The 23,198-nt window shown below is 47.9% G+C and overlaps 1 protein-coding gene across 3 annotated transcripts in view; it reads right to left on the bottom strand.

The window, feature by feature from the left end:
* Positions 1-23,198, bottom strand: part of fbn2b (fibrillin 2b) — a 128,408-nt gene that overhangs the window by 60,896 nt on the left and 44,314 nt on the right. For all 3 annotated transcript variants that reach the window (XM_046304331.1, XM_046304351.1, XM_046304341.1), the window contains exons 8-9: positions 22,916-23,041; positions 7,442-7,567 (exon numbers count right to left, since the gene is read on the bottom strand). In XM_046304331.1, the coding sequence (XP_046160287.1) occupies positions 7,442-7,567; positions 22,916-23,041 (252 nt within the window). The remainder of the gene's footprint in view (positions 1-7,441; positions 7,568-22,915; positions 23,042-23,198) is intronic.

Below are 23,198 nucleotides of genomic sequence, written 5' to 3'. Positions count from 1 at the left end.
AGAGGGGCAGGGGGAAATAGAGGGGCAGGGAGAATAGAGGGGCAGGGGAAGGGGGAGAAGAGGGGCAGGGGGAATAGAGGGGCAGGGGGAAAAGAGGGGCAGGGGGAAGAGAGGGGGAAAAGAGGGGCAGGGAGAATAGAGGGGCAGGGGGAAGGGGGAAAAGAGGGGCAGGGGGAATAGAGGGGCAGGGGGAAGGGGGAAAAGAGGGGCAGGTAGAATAGAGGGGCAGGGGAAGGGGGAGAAGAGGGGCAGGGGGAATAGAGAGGCAGGGGGAATAGAGAGGCAGGGGGAAAAGAGGGGCAGGGGAGAGAGGGAAAGAGAGGGAAAGGGAGTGGGAAACAGAGAGAAAGGGGAGGGGGAAACAGAGGGGCAGGGGGAAGAGGGAAAGAGAGGGGGAAAGATGGGGGAAAGATGGGGGAAAGAGATGTGAAGGGGGAAGGGGGAGTACAAGTTGATTAACTTGGCTAATGAGGCAGCAGTCTGGAATTAACCAGTTCCATGTGGAACAATCCTGGCCAATTCTATTATACATGAGAAGCTGTGTGTCTAGGGTTTACAGACTAACTTTCCCCCTTGCTTCCCTCATCACTCCCTAGGACCAACCTAGCTGGAGGCATGATTGGGGGAGGATGGGTGTAGAGGGGTGGGAATATGGTAGCAGAGAGAGGGAGAGAGGAGAAAGGGAAAGTGGTGATGGGGATGATAACTTCAATGGGAACCAATCCACACAAACGCATGCTTTCTCTTTTACAGACTGGGTTTTCACAGTGTGACGGACGGGGCATTAGGGCTGATTAGTGTTGGGCTCAACATGTCCCTCTGGTCTGCTTCTCCACGCTATGCTGCTAGAGTTGACATTCCTGGACCTGGAGCCCCCCACTCACTTCATGTAAGTATGGTGAATGGGGGAGGAGGGGGTAGTTTTTTAGTCTATCTCCCACTTGAAAAACACACCCAAAGCAAACAGGGGAGCCAGCCACAGCATGGGTCTGGCTGGAGCTGAGGACATATGGTGGGATGTGTCAGACAGGCCCTGATATCACAGCGCACTTTTATTTGTTCCCGGGGACAGTTCACCGGATTACACTAGACAGATGGATGAGATAAAAAAGGGCCTGGAGGAGAGGGGGAGAAATACAGAGAGCAGGGGGTGGAAGGAGAGGGAGTGTGAGAGAAATTGTCAGTCCCCTTGGGGAGAGAGAGAGAGAGAGAGAGAGAGAGAGAGAGAGAGAGAGAGAGAGAGAGAGAGAGAGAGAGAGAGAGAGAGAGAGAGAGAGAGCTCGTTTTCCCAATCAGGCTACACTTCCCTCTCTTCACTCTGCTCTCTCTCTTCCCTCTGCTCCCTCTCTTCCATCTGCTCCCACTTTTCCCTTTGCTACCTCTCTTCCCTCTCTTCCCTCTACTCCCTCTCTTCCCTCTACTCCCTCTCTTCCCACTGCTCCCTCTCTTCCCTCTACTCCCTCTCTTCCCTCTACTCCCTCTCTTCCCACTGCTCCCTCTCTTCCCTCTACTCCCTCTCTTCCCTCTACTCCCTCTCTTCCCTCTGCTCCCTCTCTTCCCTCTCTTCCCATTGCTCCCTCTCTTCCCTCTACTCCCTCTCTTCCCTCTGCTCCTTCTCTTCCCTCTGCTCCCTCTCTTCCCTCTGCTCCCTCTCTTCCCTCTGATCCCTCTCTTCCCTCTGCTCCCTCTCTTCCCACTGCTCCCTCTCTTCCCTCTGCTCCCTCTGCTCCCTCTCTTCCCTCTTCCCTCTACTCCCTCTCTTCCCTCTGCTCCCTCTCTTCCCTCTACTCCCTCTCTTCCCACTGCTCCCCTCTTCCATCTCTTCACTCTGCTCCCTCTCTTCCCTCTGCTCCCTCTCTTCCCTCTGCTCCCTCTGCTCCCTCTCTTCCCTCTTCCCTCTACTCCCTCTCTTCCCTCTGCTCCCTCTCTTCCCTCTACTCCCTCTCTTCCCACTGCTCCCCTCTTCCATCTCTTCACTCTGCTCCCTCTCTTCCCTCTGCTCCCTCTCTTCCCTCTGCTCCCTCTCTTCCCACTGCTCCCTCTCTTCCCTCTACTCCCTCTCTTCCCTCTGCTCCCTCTGCTCCCTCTCTTCCCATTGCTCCCTCTCTTCCCTCTGCTCCCTCTCTTCCCTCTGCTCCCTCTCTTCCCACTGCTCCCTCTCTTCCCTCTCTTCACTCTGCTCCCTCTCTTCCCTCTGCTCCCTCTCTTCTCTCTGCTCCCTCTCTTCCCTCTGCTCCCTCTTTTCCCTTTGCTACCTCTCTTCTCTCTCTTCCCTCTACTCCCTCTACTCCCTCTCTTCCCACTGCTCCCTCTCTTCCCTCTCTTCCCTCTACTCCCTCTCTTCCCTCTGCTCCCTCTCTTCCCTCTGCTCCCTCTCTTCCCTCTACTCACTCTCTTCCCTCTGCTCCCTCTCTTCCCTCTGCTCCCTCTCTTCCCACTGCTCCCTCTCTTCCCTCTGCTCCCTCTCTTCCCACTGCTCCCTCTCTTCCCACTGCTCCCTCTCTTCCCTCTGCTCCCTCTCTTCCCACTGCTCCCTCTCTTCCTACTGCTCCCTCTCTTCCCTCTGCTCCCTCTCTTCCCACTGCTCCCTCTCTTCCCACTGCTCCCTCTCTTCCCTTTGCTCCCTCTCTTCCCTCTGCTCCCTCTCTCCCCACTGCTCCCTCTCTTCCCACTGCTCCCTCTCTTCCCTTTGCTCCCTCTCTTCCCTTTGCTCCCTCTCTTCCCTTTGCTCCCTCTTTTCCCACTGCTCCCTCTCTTTCCACTGCTCCCTCTCTTCCCACTGCTCCCTCTCTTCCCTTTGCTCCCTCTTTTCCCACTGCTCCCTCTCTTTCCACTGCTCCCTCTCTTCCCTCTACTCCCTCTCTTCCCACTGCTCCCTCTCTTCCCTCTCTTCCCTTTGCTCCCTCTCTTCTCTTTGCTCCCTCTCTTCCCTCTGCTCCCTCTCTCCCCACTGCTCCCTCTCTTCCCACTGCTCCCTCTCTTCCCTTTGCTCCCTCTCTTCCCTTTGCTCCCTCTCTTCCCTCTGCTCCCTCTCTTCCCTTTGCTCCCTCTCTTCCCTCTGCTCCCTCTCTCCCCACTGCTCCCTCTCTTCCCACTGCTCCCTCTCTTCCCTTTGCTCCCTCTCTTCCCTTTGCTCCCTCTCTTCCCTTTGCTCCCTCTTTTCCCACTGCTCCCTCTCTTTCCACTGCTCCCTCTCTTTCCACTGCTCCCTCTCTTCCCACTGCTCCCTCTCTTCCCACTGCTCCCTCTCTTCCCACTGCTCCCTCTCTTCCCTTTGCTCCCTCTCTTCCCACTGCTCCCTCTCTTCCCACTGCTCCCTCTCTTCCCTTTGCTCCCTCTCTTCCCTCTCTTCCCTCTGCTCCCTCTCTTCCCACTCCTCCTTCTCTTCCCACTCCCCCTTCTCTTCCCACTCCTCCTTCTCTTCCCACTGCTCCTTCTCTTCCCACTCCTCCTTCTCTTCCCACTGCTCCTTCTCTTTTCTCTTCCCACTCCTCCTTCTCTTCCCACTCCTCCTTCTCTTCCCACTCATCCTTCTCTTCCCACTCCTCCTTCTCTTCCCACTCCTCCTTCTCTTCCCACTGCTCCTTCTCTTCCCACTCCTCCTTCTCTTCCCACTCCTCCTTCTCTTCCCACTCCTCCTTCTCTTCCCACTGCTCCTTCTCTTCCCACTCCTCCTTCTCTTCCCACTCCTCCTTCTCTTCCCACTGCTCCTTCTCTTCCCACTCCTCCTTCTCTTCCCACTGCTCCTTCTCTTCCCACTCCTCCTTCTCTTCCCACTCCTCCTTCTCTTCCCACTCCTCCCTCTCTTCCCACTCCTCCTTCTCTTCCCACTGCTCCTTCTCTTCCCACTCCTCCTCCTCTTCCCACTCCTCCTTCTCTTCCCTCTGCTCCTTCACTTCCCACTCCTCCTTCTCTTCCCACTCCTCCTTCTCTTCCCACTGCTCCTTCTCTTCTCACTCCTCCTTCTCTTCCCACTCCTCCTCTTCCCACTCCTCCTTCTCTTCCCACTCCTCCTTCTCTTCCCTCTGCTCCTTCACTTCCCACAACAGAGAAAGGGGATCGTTTTGATGTTTTTTTCCTCCTCTCCTCGCACTCTTTCTGTCTTGTCTTGCTTGTTGTCGTGGTGGTGTCAGCTTTATTCTCCTGTAGGCCTCTAAGTGAGTCCAGATGCCTTCTATCTTTGACGCTAAACAATCTGCCACACAACCAGGCCAGGCAGAACAGAAGAGAACAGAGGCCTCCTTGTCAGATCAACGTTGACCCTGTTCATTGTTCCTTTGGCATTTCCACCCTATTTCCCTTTTTTGTTAAAAGACAACAAACAAGTACAGCAGAGATTTTCAACAGATGATCAAAAAATTGATTGTATGCCAAAGAGAGCAGGGGGCCAACAAAACCTTGATCCGGAAGAGAATTTGAATATGGCATTCTACTGCCTGGTAGACTTTGGGGCGCACAACTTTTCAATCAAAGTAATCAAGGGGTTCTGCTTGGCTATGAGCGGGGCCTTGAATGAAGGACAGTTATGGGCGGGGCCTTGAATGAAGGACAGTTATGAGCGGGGCCTTGAATGAAGGACAGTTATGAGCGCGGCCTTGAATGAAGGACAGTTATGAGCGGGCCTTGAATGAAGGACAGTTATGAGCGGGGCCTTGAATGAAGGACAGTTATGAGCGGGGCCTTGAATGAAGGACAGTTATGAGCGGGGCCTTGAATGAAGGACAGTTATGAGCGGGGCCTTGAATGAAGGACAGTTATGAGTGGGGCCTTGAATGAAGGACAGTTATGAGCGCGGCCTTGAATGAAGGACAGGGCCTTAATGAAGGACAGGAGCCTTGAATGAAGGACAGTTATGGCGCGGCCTTGAATGAAGGACAGTTATGGGCGGGGCCTTGAATGAAGGACAGCTATGAGTGGGGCCTTGAATGAAGGACAGTTATGAGCGCGGCCTTGAATGAAGGACAGTTATGAGCGGGGCCTTGAATGAAGGACAGTTATGAGCGGGGCCTTGAATGAAGGACAGTTATGGGCGGGGCCTTGAATGAAGGACAGCTATGAGTGGGGCCTTGAATGAAGGACAGTTATGAGCGCGGCCTTGAATGAAGGACAGTTATGAGTGGGGCCTTGAATGAAGGACAGTTATGAGCGGGGCCTTGAATGAAGGACAGTTATGAGCGGGGCCTTGAATGAAGGACAGTTATGAGCGGGGCCTTGAATGAAGGACAGTTATGAGCGGGGCCTTGAATGAAGGACAGTTATGAGCGGGGCCTTGAATGAAGGACAGTTATGAGCGCGGCCTTGAATGAAGGACAGTTATGAGCGGGGCCTTGAATGAAGGACAGTTATGAGCGGGGCCTTGAATGAAGGACAGTTATGAGCGGGGCCTTGAATGAAGGACAGTTATGAGAATGAAGGACAGTTATGGCGGGGCCTTGAATGAAGGACAGTTATGAGCGGGGCCTTGAATGAAGGACAGTTATGAGCGGGGCCTTGAATGAAGCGGGGCCTTGAATGAAGGACAGCCTTGAAGGACAGAGCGGGGCCTTGAATGAAGGACAGTTATGAGCGGGCCCTTGAATGAAGGACAGCTATGAGTGGGGCCTTGAATGAAGGACAGTTATGAGCGCGGCCTTGAATGAAGGACAGTTATGAGCGGGGCCTTGAATGAAGGACAGTTATGAGCGGGGCCTTGAATGAAGGACAGAATGAAGGACAGTTATGAGCGGGGCCTTGAATGAAGGACAGTTATGAGCGGGGCCTTGAATGAAGGACAGTTATGAGCGGGGCCTTGAAAGGACAGTTATGAGCGGGGCCTTGAATGAAGGACAGTTATGAGCGGGGCCTTGAATGAAGGACAGTTATGAGCGGGGCCTTGAATGAAGGACAGTTATGAGCCTTGAATGAAGGACAGTTATGAGAAATGAAGGACAGTTATGAGCGGGGCCTTGAATGAAGGACAGTTATGAGCGGGGCCTTGAATGAAGGACAGTTATGAGCGGGGCCTTGAATGAAGGACAGTTATGAGCGGGGCCTTGAATGAAGGACAGTTATGAGCGGGGCCTTGAATGAAGGACAGTTATGAGCGAGGCCTTGAATGAAGGACAATGAAGGACATGAAGGACAGTTATGAGCGGGGCCTTGAATGAAGGACAGTTATGAGCGGGCCTTGAATGAAGGACAGTTATGAGCGGGGCCTTGAATGAAGGACAGTTATGAGCGCGGCCTTGAATGAAGGACAGTTATGAGCGGGGCCTTGAATGAAGGACAGTTATGAGCGGGGCCTTGAATGAAGGACAGTTATGAGCGGGGCCTTGAATGAAGGACAGTTATGAATGAAGGACAGTTATGAGCGGGACCTTGAATGAAGGAATGAAGGACAGTTATGAGCGGGGCCTTGAATGAACAGTTATGAGCGTTATGAAGGACAGTTATGGGGGGCCTTGAATGAATGAAGAACAGTTATGAGCGGGGCCTTGAATGAAGGACAGTTATGAGCGGGGCCTTGAATGAAGGACAGTTATGAGCGGGGCCTTGAATGAAGGACAGTTATGAGCGGGGCCTTGAATGAAGAACAGTTAATGAAGGACAGTTATGGGGGGCCTTGAATGAAGGACAGTTATGAGCGGGGCCTTGAATGAAGGACAGTTATGAGCGGGGCCTTGAATGAAGGACAGTTATGAGCGGGGCCTTGAATGAAGGACAGTTATGAGCGGGGCCTTGAATGAAGGACAGTTATGAGCGGGCCTTGAATGAAGGACAGTTATGAGCGGGGCCTTGAATGAAGGACAGTTATGAGCGGGGCCTTGAATGAAGACAGTTATGGCAGTTAATGAAGGACAGTTATGGCGGGCCTTGAATGAAGGACAGTTATGAGTGGGGCCTTGAATGAAGGACAGTTAATGAGTTATGAGGGGCCTTGAATGAAGGACAGTTATGAGCGGGCCTTGAATGAAGGACAGTTATGAGCGGGGCCTTGAATGAAGGACAGTTATGAGCGGGACCTTGAATGAAGGACAGTTATGAGCGGGGCCTTGAATGAAGGACAGTTATGAGCGGGGCCTTGAATGAAGGACAGTTATGAGCGGGGCCTTGAATGAAGGACAGTTATGAGCGGGGCCTTGAATGAAGAACAGTTATTGGACTCCCATTCGGACGCTGTTTAAAAGCAACAGAACCAGCTCTCTGGTGGCCATTTTGATACGAGTTGCTGGTGATTGCAGGCTCTCTACATTAACACCTGGTAGTGTTTCAGGGTGTGAGTCAGAGGTGCTAATGCTAAATGTTATAAGAGCAGTCAAGACCTGCTGCAGAACTTCTTGACTCATCAGAACACTAGTCACAGGAGGACAGGAGGGAGAAGTCCAGATGTGAGCAGTCAGTGGCTAACAGGAGGGGGAAAGAGAGCGGGTGGGTGTGTTTGGAGGGGGCAGTGGTAACTCACCTACACATCTGGCACCGTCAGTGCTTGTGATGTAACCACGGGGACAGGTGCAGACGTAGCTACCGGCTGTGTTGGTGCATTCACCTCCATCACACACACCTGGGATAGTGCTGCACTCGTCAATATCTGAAACACACACACAAACACTTAGATCATTGGAGTTAGAGCATCCACTGAGCTTCATCACACACAGTAAATCAAAACCCTGTCACAGGCATTGTTTGGAACAATTGCTTTTCCTTGATAGCAGCTGTTCAAAGTCTTTGGATCTATCGAAAATATTTGAAGAAGTGGATGATATCTCATCTGTCAAAATGCACTTGAGGGCCTCAAATAATCACTATTCATAATAACTCTACAGACAAGAGCAGGACCTACCGCCAGACTCAGTCAAGACAACCTGAGTCCAGGTCTGAAGGGAGGAGGCGATCAAATGAAAAATGTCTAGGTTCATTTTCTGCCAAATGACTTTATTTCACACTGGTCTACATTTATCAATGTCCAACACACCTCAGTGGATTTCATACCTGTGGTAGATTTTAAGAGGTTTAAATGGTGAGTTTTTCCCACACACACCATGAGAGAAATTCAGCTGCCCCAGAGAGATTACATTAGACCTGGGAGTCAGCAGTAAAGAGCTAGTGTGTGTGTGTTAATGTGTGTGTGCACACGCCTGTGTGTATGTGTGTGAGTAAGCCAGGACTTGGCAGGGTCTACTCCTCTGTGTGGTGTACTACAGTATATTACCTTACACATGAAAAGGCCTCTCACTGCTATGAGCTTCCAGACGGCATTGGGTGTTTATGACGTGCTACCACTTATCTATACACATAATTACCTTTATTTGGTCAAATTACAGCATGCGTGTGTGTATACCGTGGTGTGTGAGACACGTGGTGGCATGCCGTAAATGTGTGTGAGTAGTTGGCGGGTATGCAGGAACTCTGTCTTTTGGGCTGTGTGTGTGTGTGTGTGTGTGTGTGTGTGTGTGTGTGTGTGTGTGTGTGTGTGTGTGTGTGTGTGTGTGTGTGTGTGTGTGTGTGTGTGTGTGTGTGTGTGTGTGTGTGTGAGATGATGCACACAGTGGAAAGTTAAGAGCCACTGGGTCCCCTGCTGACTATTGTCTGACTGCAGTGGTTAAAGGTTATCCTCAAGTCATATATAAAAAAGTATCAAAATAAACGTGGCGTCAGCATTCCCTCTGAATAGGAGCAGACTTTGTGTGTGTGTGTGTAACTGTGTATGTCTGTACAGTATGCGTGTGTGTGTGTGTTAGGGTTGCACATTTTGGGGAATATTTAGAGGTGGAAACTTTCTATGGGAATTAACGGGAATATATGGGAATTAACGGAAATATATGCAAATTAATATTATTACCATTTAAATGTAATGTTCTTTGCATTGGATATATTTACCATATCATATGGAGACAGAAAAATACACCTTTTACCTTATCATAAGTAGACATAATTGCAAATGAATAAATCCTTCCAATCAAAAAAACGCTTTAGTTACAAATTGAACTTTAATTAAATAAGTTGACTCTTCACATGGGATGATTTCACTGAACAACAAAAGGGAGTATTGAATGATCCCCAATGATCCATCGCATCTCCCAAAAACGTTTTCAACATACATCTGTGAAATGACAGTCTAGAAACTAAAGCTTTGGTTGTCTTCCTCTCAGGCTTCCATGTCTTCTCCCTGGACCTCCTCAATGTCCACCTCTTGAACATCAGACTCATCTGTCACTTTCCAAACTGAGGATGGCTCATTGTCAAGCTGGTCAGCCTGTTGCATGCTTTGGTGTGTGTGTGTGTTCCCAAACAAGGACCAGTTGTGCTCTGAGGTGGCTGATGTTGGTGGGATTTAGAGGATGATTGAGGCAACAGGGGAAAGAGCCTCAGATCCACAAAGTCCCTTCTACCAGGTGGCTGACGAGATATGTTGGCACGACTGCCATATTGCATCTCCATCCCAAAAAGCCTTTGCTTGGAAGTGTACTTCACCAGACTGGAAAGAACCTTGCCCTCATCCAGGCCCAATGTAGTGATGACACCATAGGCCTTGTTGATCTCTGCACCAGACAGGATGCTCTTGCCAGCATACTTGGGGTCCAACATGTACGGTGCTATGTGTATGGGCTTCAGGCAGAAGTCTTCATGCTTTTTGATGTATTTCAGAACTGCAGTTTCCTCTGCTTGGAGCAACAGGGAAGTGGGCAGGGCAGTACGGATTTCTACTCTTACATCTGCAAAGAGAGTCTGAACATCAGACAGGATGACATTGTCTCCCTCAATCCGTACAATGGCTACTGCTATAGGTTTCAGGAGTTCCAATACATCATCCAGGAGGACCCTCTTGATGGGGCTGTACATATCAGCAGACTGTGATATGGCCATTTATTGGAGAGACTCCTTCCACTCCAGGAGACTGTCAAACATGATGACAACACCACCCCAACGGGTGTTGCTGGGCAGCTTCAATGTGGTGCTCATATTCTTCTCACTTAGCTTGGTGAGGTAGATTGCTGCTATAACTTAATGACCCTTCACTTACCTAACCATTTCCTTGGCTCTCTTGTAGAGGGTATCCATTGTTTTGAGTGCCATGGTGTCCTTGAGGAGCAGATTCAATGCGTGAGCAGCACAGCCAATGGGTGTGACTTTAGACCAAGCAGCCTTCATGTTCATGTTCTGTGGTCCAAGGTCATTGATGACTGCCTTTAGCTCACCCGCAATGAAGAGACCAGTGTGTCTGTTCTCCCTTGTGTCTGTGTAATTGTAGAATACTGGTTGAGGGGTGGAGATGATGTAGTTAATTATTCCTTGCCCACAAACATTCGACCCTCCCATCAGAGATGATTGCAATACAGTCTGCTTTCCCTATCATTTACTTGACCTTCACTTGAACTCTGTTAAACTCTGCATCCAGCAAATTAGTAGATACAGCATGTCTGATTGGAGGGATGTATGCTGTGCGAAGAACATTCAGAAATATATTCCAATACACATTGCCTGCAAGCTAAACCCCACATGGTAGCAAAAACGAACTAGTAGAAATTGTTAACAAGTTAGAAATGAGTTAAACACACTTTGCTGTAGGCTACTATTTACTAGTTAACAAAAAATTATGTATTTCATATAAGATATATTCACCCCACCCAGTATTGTAATCAAAACTTACCGGAAAGCATGTAGTCCTTGGCTCAGACAGTGCAGTAGTGTGGGCTCAATAGCATCTCATTAGTGTGCAAAATCTTGAGATTCAGCTGTACATGTCATGTTTGTCATATATTGTCTTGTCATTATGCTTTCCCTTCTGTTCGTTTCCCCCTGCTGGTCTTATTAGGTTCGTTCCCTTTTTCTATCCCTCTCTCTCCCCCTCCCTCTCTCTCCTCACTCTATCGTTCCGTTCCTGCTCCCAGCTGTTCCTCATTCTCCTAACTCACTCATTTAGTCTTTTCACACCTGTCCCCTATTTTGTCCTCTGATTAGAGTCCCTATTTCTCCCCTTGTTTTCCGCTTCTGTCCTTGTCGGATCCTTGTATGATGTTCGCTGTGCTGTGTCCTTGTCTCGCCCTGTCGTGTCTTGTCTCCTTCAGATGCTGCATGTGAGCAGGTGTCTTAGTCTGCTATGGTCGGTGCCTTCCCGAAGCAACCTGCAGTCAATGGTCGAGTCTCCAGTCTGTCCTCGTTACTACGAGTGGATTTAAGTTTTTTCCTGTTTTGTTTTCTTCTTTAGTGTTCCAGGATGATTACTTTTGCCATTTACTGGAATAAAGACTCTGTTTTCGCTAAGTCGCTTTTGGGTCCTCATTCACCTGCATAACAGAAGGATCCGACCAAGAATGGACCCAGCGACTACGGATTCTCGTAACACTGCCGTCGAGATCCAGGGAGCTATGCTCGGCAGACACGAGCAGGAATTGTCTGCTGCTCGTCATGCCGTTGAGACCCTGGCCGCTCAGGTTTCCGACCTCTCTGGACAGTTTCAGAGTCTTCGTCTCGTGCCACCAGCTACTTCCTGGTCTGCCGAGTCTCCGGAACCTAGGGTTAATAACCCACCATGTTACTCCGGACAGCCCACTGAGTGCCGCTCCTTTCTCACCCAGTGTGATATTGTGTTCTCTCTCCAACCCAACACATACTCGAGAGAGAGAGAGAGAGAGAGAGAGAGAGAGAGAGAGAGAGAGAGAGAGAGAGAGAGAGAGAGCTCGGATTGCTTACGTCATTTCACTCCTTACTGGCCGGGCTCGAGAGTGGGGCACAGCTATCTGGGAGGCAAGGGCTGATTGTTCTAACAATTACCTGAACTTTAAAGAGGAGATGATACGGGTTTTTGATCGTTCAGTTTTTGGTAGGGAGGCTTCTAGGGCCCTGGCTTCCCTATGTCAAGGTGATCGATCCATAACGGATTACTCTATAGAGTTTCGCACTCTTGCTGCCTCTAGTGACTGGAACGAGCCGGCGCTGCTCGCTCGTTTTCTGGAGGTACTCCACGCAGAGGTTAAGGATGAGATTCTCTCCCGGGAGGTTCCTTCCAGTGTGGACTCTTTGATTGCACTCGCCATCCGCATAGAACGACGGGTAGATCTTCGTCACCGAGCTCGTGGAAGAGAGCTCGCGTTAACGGTGTTCCCCCTCTCCGCATCGCAACCATCTCCTCCCTCCGGCTCAGAGACTGAGCCCATGCAGCTGGGAGGTATTCGCATCTCGACTAAGGAGAGGGAACGGAGGATCACCAAACGCCTGTGCCTCTATTGCGGTTTTGCTGGACATTTTGTCAATTCATGTCCAGTAAAAGCCAGAGCTCATCAGTAAGCGGAGGGCTACTGGTGAGCGCTACTACTCAGGTCTCTCCATCAAGATCCTGTACTACTATGTCGGTCCATCTACGCTGGACCGGTTCGGCTGCTTCATGCAGTGCCTTGATAGACTCTGGGGCTGAGGGTTGTTTTATGGACGAAGCATGGGCTCGGAAACATGACATTCCTCTCAGACAGTTAGGGAAGCCCACGCCCATGTTCGCCTTAGATGGTAGTCATCTCCCCAGTATCAGATATGAGACACTACCTTTAACCCTCACAGTATCTGGTAACCACAGTGAGACTATTTCCTTTTTGATTTTTCGTTCACCTTTTACACCTGTTGTTTTGGGTCATCCCTGGCTAGTATGTCATAATCCTTCTATTAATTGGTCTAGTAATTCTATCCTATCCTGGAACGTTTCTTGTCATGTTAAGTGTTTAATGTCTGCTATTCCTCCTGTTTCTTCTGTCCCCTCTTCTCAGGAGGAACCTGGTGATTTGACAGGAGTGCCGGAGGAATATCATGATCTGCACACGGTCTTCAGTCGGTCCAGAGCCAACTCCCTTCCTCCTCACCGGTCGTATGATTGTAGTATTGATCTCCTTCCGGGGACCACTCCCCCTCGGGGTAGACTATACTCTCTGTCGGCTCCCGAACGTAAGGCTCTCGAGGATTATTTGTCTGTTTCTCTTGACGCCCGCACCGTAGTGCCTTCTTCCTCTCCTGCCGGAGCGGGGGTTTTTTTTGTTAAGAAGAAGGACGGTACTCTGCGCCCCTGCGTGGATTATCGAGGCTGAATGACATAACGGTTAAGAATCGTTATCCGCTTCCCCTTATGTCATCAGCCTTCGAGATTCTGCAGGGAGCCAGGTTCTTTACTAAGTTGGACCTTCGTAATGCTTACCATCTCGTGCGCATCAGAGAGGGGGACGAGTGGAAAACGGCGTTTAACACTCCGTTAGGGCATTTTGAGTACCGGGTTCTGCCGTTTGGTCTCGCTAATGCTCCAGCTGTTTTTCAGGCATTAGTTAATGATGTACTGAGAGACATGCTGAACATCTTTGTTTTTGTCTACCTTGACGATATTCTGATTTTTTCACCGTCACTCGAGATTCATGTTCAGCACGTTCGACGTGTACTCCAGCGCCTTTTAAAGAATTGTCTCTACGTGAAGGCGGAGAAGTGCGCCTTTCATGTCTCCTCTGTCACTTTTCTCGGTTCTGTTATTTCCGCTGAAGGCATTCAGATGGATCCCGCTAAGGTCCAGGCTGTCAGTGATTGGCCCATTCCAAGGTCACGTGTCGAGTTGCAGCGCTTTCTAGGTTTCGCTAATTTCTATCTGCGTTTCATTCGTAATTTCGGTCAAGTTGCTGCCCCTCTCACAGCTCTTACTTCTGTCAAGACGTGCTTTAAGTGGTCCGGTTCCGCCCAGGGAGCTTTTGATCTCCTCAAGAAGCGTTTTACGTCCGCTCCTATCCTCGTTACTCCTGACGTCACTAAACAATTCATTGTCGAGGTTGACGCTTCAGAGGTGTGCGTGGGAGCCATTCTATCCCAGCGCTTCCAGTCTGACGATAAGGTCCATCCTTGCGCTTATTTTTCTCATCGCCTGTCGCCATCGGAACGCAACTATGATGTGGGTAACCGCGAACTGCTCGCCATCCGCTTAGCCCTAGGCGAATGGCGACAGTGGTTGGAGGGGGCGACCGTTCCTTTTGTCGTTTGGACTGACCATAAGAACCTTGAGTACATCCGTTCTGCCAAACGACTTAATGCACGTCAAGCTCGTTGGGCGTTGTTTTTCGCTCGTTTCGAGTTTGTGATTTCTTATCGCCCGGGTAATAAGAACACCAAGCCTGATGCCTTATCCCGTCTCTTTAGTTCTTCTGTGGCTTCTACCGATCCCGAGGGATTCTTCCTTATGGGCGTGTTGTCGGGTTGACAGTCTGGGGAATTGAGAGACAGGTTAAGCAAGCACTCACTCACACTGCGTCGCCGCGCGCTTGTCCTAGTAACCTTCTTTTCGTTCCTGTTTCTACTCGTCTGGCTGTTCTTCAGTGGGCTCACTCTGCCAAGTTAGCTGGCCATCCCGGCGTTCGAGGTACACTTGCTTCTATTCGCCAGCGCTTTTGGTGGCCTACTCAGGAGCGTGACACGCGCCGTTTCGTGGCTGCTTGTTCGGACTGCGCGCAGACTAAGTCAGGTAACTCTCCTCCTGCCGGTCGTCTCAGACCGCTTCCCATTCCTTCTCGACCATGGTCTCACATCGCCTTAGACTTCATTACCGGTCTGCCTTCGTCTGCGGGGAAGACTGTGATTCTTACGGTTGTCGATAGGTTCTCTAAGGCGGCACATTTCATTCCCCTCGCTAAGCTTCCTTCCGCTAAGGAGACGGCACAAATCATCATCGAGAATGTGTTCAGAATTCATGGCCTCCCGTTAGACGCCGTTTCAGACAGAGGTCCGCAATTCACGTCACAGTTTTGGAGGGAGTTCTGTCGTTTGATTGGTGCTTCCGTCAGTCTCTCTTCCGGTTTTCATCCCCAGTCTAACGGTCAAGCAGAAAGGGCCAATCAGACGATTGGTCGCATACTACGCAGCCTTTCTTTTAGAAACCCTGCGTCTTGGGCAGAACAGCTCCCCTGGGCAGAATACGCTCACAACTCGCTTCCTTCGTCTGCTACCTGGCTATCTCCGTTTCAGAGTAGTCTGGGTTACCAGCCTCCTCTGTTCTCGTCCCAGCTCGCCGAGTCCAGCGTTCCCTCCGCTCAGGCGTTTGTCCAACGTTGTGAGCGCACCTGGAGGAGGGTGAGGTCTGCACTTTGCCGTTACAGGGCGCAGACTGTGAGAGCCGCCAATAAACGTAGGATTAAGAGTCCTAGGTATTGTCGCGGCCAGAGAGTGTGGCTTTCCACTCGTAACCTTCCCCTTACGACAGCTTCTCGTAAGTTGACTCCGCGGTTCATTGGTCCGTTCCGTGTCTCCCAGGTCGTCAATCCTGTCGCTGTGCGACTGCTTCTTCCGCGACATCTTCGTCGCGTCCATCCTGTCTTCCATGTCTCCTGTGTCAAGCCCTTTCTTCGCACCCCCGTTCGTCTTCCCTCCCCCCCGTCCTTGACGAGGGCGCACCTATTTACAAGGTACGTAGGATCATGGACATGCGTTCTCGGGGACGTGGTCACCAGTACTTAGTGGATTGGGAGGGTTACGGTCCTGAGGAGAGGAGTTGGGTTCCATCTCGGGACGTGCTGGACCGTTCGCTGATTGATGATTTCCTCCGTTGCCGCCAGGATTCCTCCTCGAGTGCGCCAGGAGGCGCTCGGTGAGTGGGGGGGGGGTACTGTCATGTTTGTCATATATTCTCTTGTCATTATGCTTTCCCTTCTGTTCGTTTCCCCCTGCTGGTCTTATTAGGTTCGTTCCCTTTTTCTATCCCTCTCTCTCCCCCTCCCTCTCTCTCCTCTCTCTATCGTTCCGTTCCTGCTCCCAGCTGTTCCTCATTCTCCTAACTCACTCATTTAGTCTTTTCACACCTGTCCCCTATTTTGTCCTCTGATTAGAGTCCCTATTTCTCCCCTTGTTTTCCGCTTCTGTCCTTGTCGGATCCTTGTATGATGTTCGCTGTGCTGTGTCCTTGTCTCGCCCTGTCGTGTCTTGTCTCCTTCAGATGCTGCGTGTGAGCAGGTGTCTTAGTCTGCTACGGTCGGTGCCTTCCCGAAGCAACCTGCAGTCAATGGTCGAGTCTCCAGTCTGTCCTCGTTACTACGAGTGGATTTAAGTTTTTTCCTGTTTTGTTTTCTTCTTTAGTGTTCCAGGATTATTACTTTTGCCATTTACTGGAATAAAGACTCTGTTTTCGCTAAGTCGCTTTTGGGTCCTCATTCACCTGCATAACAGTACATGTGATGGAAGAGTGCACTGCGCATGCAGAGGGTTGCAATTCCATTGAATTTGGGATAGTTTAACCAAAATATGCCACAATACTTAGAATTGCCTTATGTGTATCCCACAAAAAATGGTTCACTGTTATAAGCTAACTTTTTTGATGAATTTAACCAAAATTCCCCAAATTCCAGGGCTTAACTTCCCATGGAAAATTTCCAGGAAATTTCCAGGAAATTTCCAGGAAAGTTTCCGACCCTTTGCAACCCTTGTGTGTGTGTGTGTGTGTGTGTGTGTGTGTGTGTGTGTGTGTGTGTGTGTGTGTGTGTGTGTGTGTGTGTGTGTGTGTGTGTGTGTGTGTGTGTGTGTGTGTGTGTGTGTGTGTGTGTAACTGTGTGTGTGTGTGTAACTGTGCTTGTCTGTACAGTATGTGTGTGTATCTACATGTATAAGTGTTCGACGCTATGGGGAGGTCCTTATATATAACACTAAAATCATCTCTGCTCTGTAAGTGTTTCTTTGTTCTAGCGCTAACAGCTGGTCCTGGGCCAGTAGTCTGTATTTATCGAAGGAAAATGAGGGGGCAAAAAACGAGAGGAAAAAACAACAACAACTATGAAATCAGGTCGATTGTTTTGGCCTAGAAGAACTACCTCCCTGACATGTTAACATCTCCAAGGCTCCACAGGAACATGAGGCCATGTTGGTGCATAAACTTGGAAGGCATTTTGAAACCCATTTTCCCTTTGGAAAACAGATGGTGGTCTGTGATGTCTTAACCGAACAAAATGGGGATTGAATCACTCAATCTCAGAGCTGTGCTATTTGAGGTATCTGGACATTCACAGTTATGGATGGTTCAACTCAGTATTCTCTACCCTTTAATGGGCTATGGAATGCTTGATGTTTTGAAACTAAAACTGACTGCCCCACTTAAGTTCAAACACAATGTTCCCTAAAAGCTGCCCCATCCACCATCCAACCCCCACCTTGGCCCAAGCAAAGCCCACGTACGGAGCCTCAGGGTTGGGGCTGTAATTACTTAACCTTCAAGGACCTCCACCCCCATACGCTGCCTCTCACTCCACCAGGCTTCAAGGACTACAGGGCATAGGTCACCTCTCCTGCTTGTCCAGACAATAGGCCTCCAGTCATCATAAGACCATAGCGCAATCCAGCATTTCAGTGGGACTGTGATAGGACAGCCGCCATCACATGACCAACTAATTTGACACCGGGGCCTCTCACACCTCTTTCTTTTCTGGTTAGAGCCAGTTTGCACTGTTCTGTGAAGAGAGTAGTAAACAGCGTTGTTTGAGATCTTCAGTTTCTTGGCAATTTCTCGCATGGAATACTTTCATTTCTCAGAACCAGAACAGACTGACGAGTTTCAGAAGAAAGTTCTTTGTTTCTGGCCATTTTGAGCCTGTAATCGAACCCACAAATGCTGATGCTCCAGATACTCAACTAGTCTAAAGAAGGACCGTTTTATTGCTTCTTTAATCAGAACAACAGTTTTCAGCTGTGCTAACATAATTGCAAAAGGGTTTTCTAATGATCAATTAGCCTTTTGAAATGATAAACTTGGATTAGCTAACACAACGTGCCATTGGAACACAGGAGTGATGGTTGCTGATAATGTAGATGTTCCATAAAAAATCTGCCGTTTCCAGCTACAATAGTCATTTACAACATTAACAATGTCTACACTGTATTTCTGATCCATTTGATGTTATTTTAAATGGACAAAAAAATGTGCCTTTCTTTCAAAAACAAGGACATTTCTAAGTGACCCCAAACTTTTCTGCAATTCTATCCATTTTGCTATGGGGTTTTGTACTGTGTATTTAAATACTGTATTCTTGACATAGCTCACTCTAATACTTCTGCTAATGTACATAGCATTTTAGTTACACTGCTTATACACACAGCATATGTATGAGTAGCCAATGTGAAATGGCTAGCTAGTTAGCGGTGGTGCGTGCTAGTGGCTTTTCAATCGGTGACGTCACTTGCTCTGAGACCTTGAAGTAGTGGTTCCCCTTGCTCAGCAAGGGCTACGGCTTTTGTGGAGCGATGGGTAACGATGCTTCGAGGGTGACTGTTGATGTGTGCAGAGCGTCCCTGGTTCGCGCCCAGGTCGGGGCGAGGGGATGGACGTAAAGTCTATACTGTTACATATGTATATACTAGATTCTTGATATAGCTCACGGTAATATATCTACTGCTGACCATATTATTCTTAGTATATCTTGTGTAAATGAATCCGGTGTATATACGTATAGATGGCATTTGGATTACTGTTACAGTGCTATTTGGGTTACATAACTGGTTTAGTTTTTTAAAGCTGCAATATGTAACTTTTTGGGCGACTTGACAAAATTCACATAGAATGTGAGTTATAGATCTGTCATTCTCATTGAAAGCAATTCTAAGAAGTGGTATATAAGTGGTATATATATATATATATATATGGTCCTTCTGTAGCTCAGTTGGTAGAGCATGGCGCTTGTAACGCCAGGGTGGTGGGTTCGATCCCCGGGACCACCCATACGTAGAATGTATGCACACATGACTGTAAGTCGCTTTGGATAAAAGTGTCTGCTAAATGGCATATATTATTATTAATGGCATATATTATTATTAATGGCATATATTATTCTATGTACGCTATTTCGATGCTTCCCGTTTTAAGTTTAGTCTTTTACTTTTGGGTTTGTACACCAGCTTCAAACTATTGAAAATACAATAGGTTTAGATGGTACAATGATTCGGTAGACTATACTTGCTTGTTTTGTCACATAAACTGAAATTAGGCAAATTATTCTCATTTTAGCAACCCGGAAATGGTGGAGCGATTTCTGCATAGTGAATCTTTAAATACATATTTTTGTAAATTATTTGTTCACTTATCATAAGCATTTAGCGGCAACTGCTATAACATCTGCTAAACTGAGTATGCGACCAATACATTTTTATTTTATTTTATTTTGAGTTTCCTCCAGGTATATGACTGTTTCTAACCCTACATTGACCCTCAGGGTCTACTGATATCCCTCAGCTGATCTCTCTCTCTACATCTGTTACTGGACACCCAGGCCCTGTTCAAAAAATGCACTTTTCCTTCCTTCCTTTACTAATCACAGATTGGAAAGTGATTGGATAAGTAAAAGCAAAAAAAAAGTACCAACATAACTCTTAGACCAACTCACTCCTTCGTTAAGGAAGGAAGGAAGGAAGAATGGAAAGAGGGAAGTAAGAATTTCCAAAGTATTTGAGCAGAGCCTGAGTTTCTCTCCATAACCCAATAGGGAATCATCAGTGGTCTAGCATTGGTTCTATGGTAGTTAATGATATTAGGGAGTGGAGCCCTGGGAACTGACCAGAAGAAGCTGGTGGGATGAGCAATAGAAGGATGGACACATTTTAATGCCTAGGATGGAATAAACATAACGAAGTCAAACATGTGGTTGCCATATCTTTGATATGTTTACTACCCTACCATTCATTCCCTTCCAGCCATTACAATGAGCCCGTCCTCCTTTAGCTCCTCCCACCAGTCTCTTCTGGAACTGACTGGGTGAGGAGTGAGGTGGGTAAAGGACCTAATATTGGTCATGCTCTGCCCTATCACTTAACGCAAGAGTTCTCAAAGTGGGGTCCGCGGAGGTCCGTGGCCAGAATATATAACGAGTATATTATTACTTCGGAAAGTATTCAGACCCCTTGACTTTTCCCACATTTTGTTACGTTACAGCCGTAATGTAAAACTTATGAAATTGTTTTTTTCCCCTCATCAGTCTACACACACCATACCCCATAATGACAATGCAAAACAAGTTTTTAGACATTTTTGCTAATTCATTAAAAATATATATTTACTCAGACCCTTTACTCACTTCTTGGGTATGACTCTACAAGCCTGGCACACATTTATTTGGGGAGTTTCTCCTATTCTTCTCTGCAGATCCTCCTATCAGGTTGGATGGGGAGTGCAGCTGCACAGCTATTTTCAGATCTCTCCAGAGATGTTTGACCGGGTTCAAGTCTGGGCTCTGGCTGGGCCACTCAAGGACATTCAGAGACTTGTCCCAAAGCCACTCCTGCGTTGTCTTGGCTGTGTGCTTAGGGTTGTTGTCCTGTTGGAAGGTGAATGTTTGCCTCAGTCTGACGCTCTGAGTGCTTTGGAGCAGGTTTTCATCAAGGATCTCTCTGTACTCTTCTCTATTCATCTTTGCCTCGATCCTAACTAGTCTCCCAGTCCCTGCCGCTGAAAAACATCCCCACAGTATGATGCTGCCACCACCATGCTTCACCGTAGGGATGGTGCCAGGTTTCCTCTAGACGTGGCGCTGGCATTCAGGTCATGGAGTTCAATCTTCAAGCCTGTTATGTGCCTTTTACTGAGGAGTGGCTTCCGTCTGTCCACTCTACCAGAAAGGCCTGAATCGTGGAGTGCTGCAGAGATGGTTGTCCTTCTAGAAGGTTTTCCCATCCCCACAGAGAAACTCAGAGTGATCAACAGGTTCTTGGTCACCTCCCTGACCAAGGTCCTTCTACCCTGATTGCTCAGTTTGGCCGGGCGGCCAGCTCTAGGAAGAGTCTTGGTGGTTCCAAACATCTTCCATTTAAGAATGATGGAGGCCAATGTGTTCTTGGGGACCTTCAATGCTGCAGAAATGTTGGTATCCTTCCCTAGGTCTGTGCCTCGACACAATCTTGTCTCGGAGCTCTACGGACAATTCCTTCGACCTCATGGCTTGGTATTTGCTCTAAGATGCACTGTCAACTGTTGGACCTTATATAGACAGGTGTGTGCCTTTCCAAATCATGTCCAATCAATTTAATTTACCACAGGTGGACTCCAATCAAGTTGTAGAAACATCTCAAGGATGATCAATGGAAACAGGATGCACCTGAACTCAATTTCGAGTCGCATAGCAAATGGTCTGAATACTTATGTAAATAAGCTATTTCTGTTTTTATGTTTTATACATTTGCAAAAAAATCTAAAAAACAGTTTTTGCTTTGTCATTATGAGGTATTGTGTGTAGATTGCTAATATAAACATTATATGTAATCAATTTTAGAATAAGGCTGAAACATAACAAAATGTGGAAAAAGTTAAGGGGTCTGAATACTTTCCGAATACTGAATACAGATTAAACAACTTTTGGCAAAGGGATCCATGGAATTTTTATTTGACTAGGCAGGTCAGTTAAGAACAAATTCTTATTTTCAATGCCGGCCTAGGAACAGTGGGTTAACTGCCTGTTCAGGGTCAAAACGACAGATTTGTACCTTGTCAGCTCGGGGATATGAACTTGCAACCTTTTGGTTACTAGTCCAAAGCTCTAACCACTATACTACCCTGCCGCCCCATAAGTTGAATAAGTTTCAATTGTGAAAACAATACAAAGTCATATTATTAATATGCAATTTATGTTCCTAACCCTGGGCAACATGGGTCTGGAAGACTCACAGGGATATTGGTATCCACAGTACAATTATATATTTTTCAACTCAAAACTATTTCCCCCAAATGTTATTTTTGTACATAAATGCACTCACTGCAGTTTAAGCTTTGAAACTGAGACGTTTTCCCTCTGCCAAAATGTGTAGAACTTTAGGAAATTAGCTTGAAACCTGCATAAAAATGTATCCGATGCCAAGAGGCGGGACTTTTAAATGTTCTTTCTCCGGGTCAGAGACTTGGTTCGTCCAGTCATGACTGCAGACGTCATAGTAAAAATTCAATGTAGACTATTTTTATCGCACTCAAGTTGTGTTCTGATTATGAGGGGGTGCCTGATGAATTTGCTATCACAAAACCCTTAGACTTAATGAGTCCCTAAGGTCAGTGATTATTACAATGCCTCTCTCTGCCTGAGAGTAGCAAGGGGATGGTTTATACACCATAACCCTGCTGAGTCAGTGTTTATGTACTCCTTCTCTCCTGCTGGGCTGGTTTAATAAGGACTCAATCCGAACATGAGATGTGTGTGCGTACTGTAATTCAGACTTTGGGTAACATAAGGGACACATTACATTGATGTCAATGAGAGGTATGCGTGGGACAGTGAGTTAGGTATGCAATCTCCAGATTGAAGCTAAACTGTTGTGAGGTTTTAAGGTATAGTATACTACTTTGGTATGTACTTGTATGGTACAGTATGATGTTAGAGTACAAGTTCCTATGAGCCCCTAACTGGACTGAGGCTAGTGATTGGCAGGTAGAGGGGAAAACAAAGTGTACACAACTATATTCCTAGACAGCACATCAGACAGTGTAGTTAAGTGGGTGAAATACCTCTGGCTGAAACAGTCCCAGAGCTCTTTCCAACCTCCCCAAAGACTAGGAACCCATCCAAGGCCTACAGCCCCCACCTTGCAAAGTGCCTCAGCCTGTCTGTCTTCATTTTGCATTGTTTAAATTCCACCCAATCAACATATAGCAATGCGTGGATTTCCATATCAGTGACCAGATAACCACAGAAGCTAATCACCACTGACTGTCTGGCAAAAGTATTCAAAACACTGATAATAGTGCATAACAAAACCCAGGCAAAAAGCAAAACAATGGATCTATGCTCAATTCAAACTCCTTCCTCTAATTCTTAACTGAGGCTCTGAGTTCACTTAGCTAAGCCTACTAAAATGATGGCCAATATGTTCCATTACATGAATTCAGTGTAAGTAATACATTCCAGTTTGTTATATAATGTGTATAATAATATGGTATTACTACAGGGGTTAAGTGAGAGAGCTGCGTGTAACTCACCTTCACACTTGTGGCTGGTGTCACTCTGGCGGTGGCCCGCGGGACATTTACACTCATAGGAGCCAACTGTGTTGATACAGTTACCTCCTGCACACAGCCCAGGGATGGCCTGACACTCATCCACATCTAGAGAAGGGAGAGGGGGAGAGGGTGGGAAATTGAGGAAGAGAAAGAGAGGAAAGGAAAGACAAAAGGAGATAGGGATAGAGGGGGGGGGGGGAGGAGAATGGAGACCATTAGCACAAGTAAGCAGCACTTAACATGAGTTGCTTTAAGAGATGCT

This window comes from Oncorhynchus gorbuscha, linkage group LG02, assembly GCF_021184085.1.
Source record: "Oncorhynchus gorbuscha isolate QuinsamMale2020 ecotype Even-year linkage group LG02, OgorEven_v1.0, whole genome shotgun sequence".
In the NCBI taxonomy this organism is placed as follows: domain Eukaryota; kingdom Metazoa; phylum Chordata; class Actinopteri; order Salmoniformes; family Salmonidae; genus Oncorhynchus; species Oncorhynchus gorbuscha.
The sequence above is the reverse complement of the archived record's forward strand: the minus strand, read 5'-3'. Positions and strand labels throughout refer to the sequence as shown.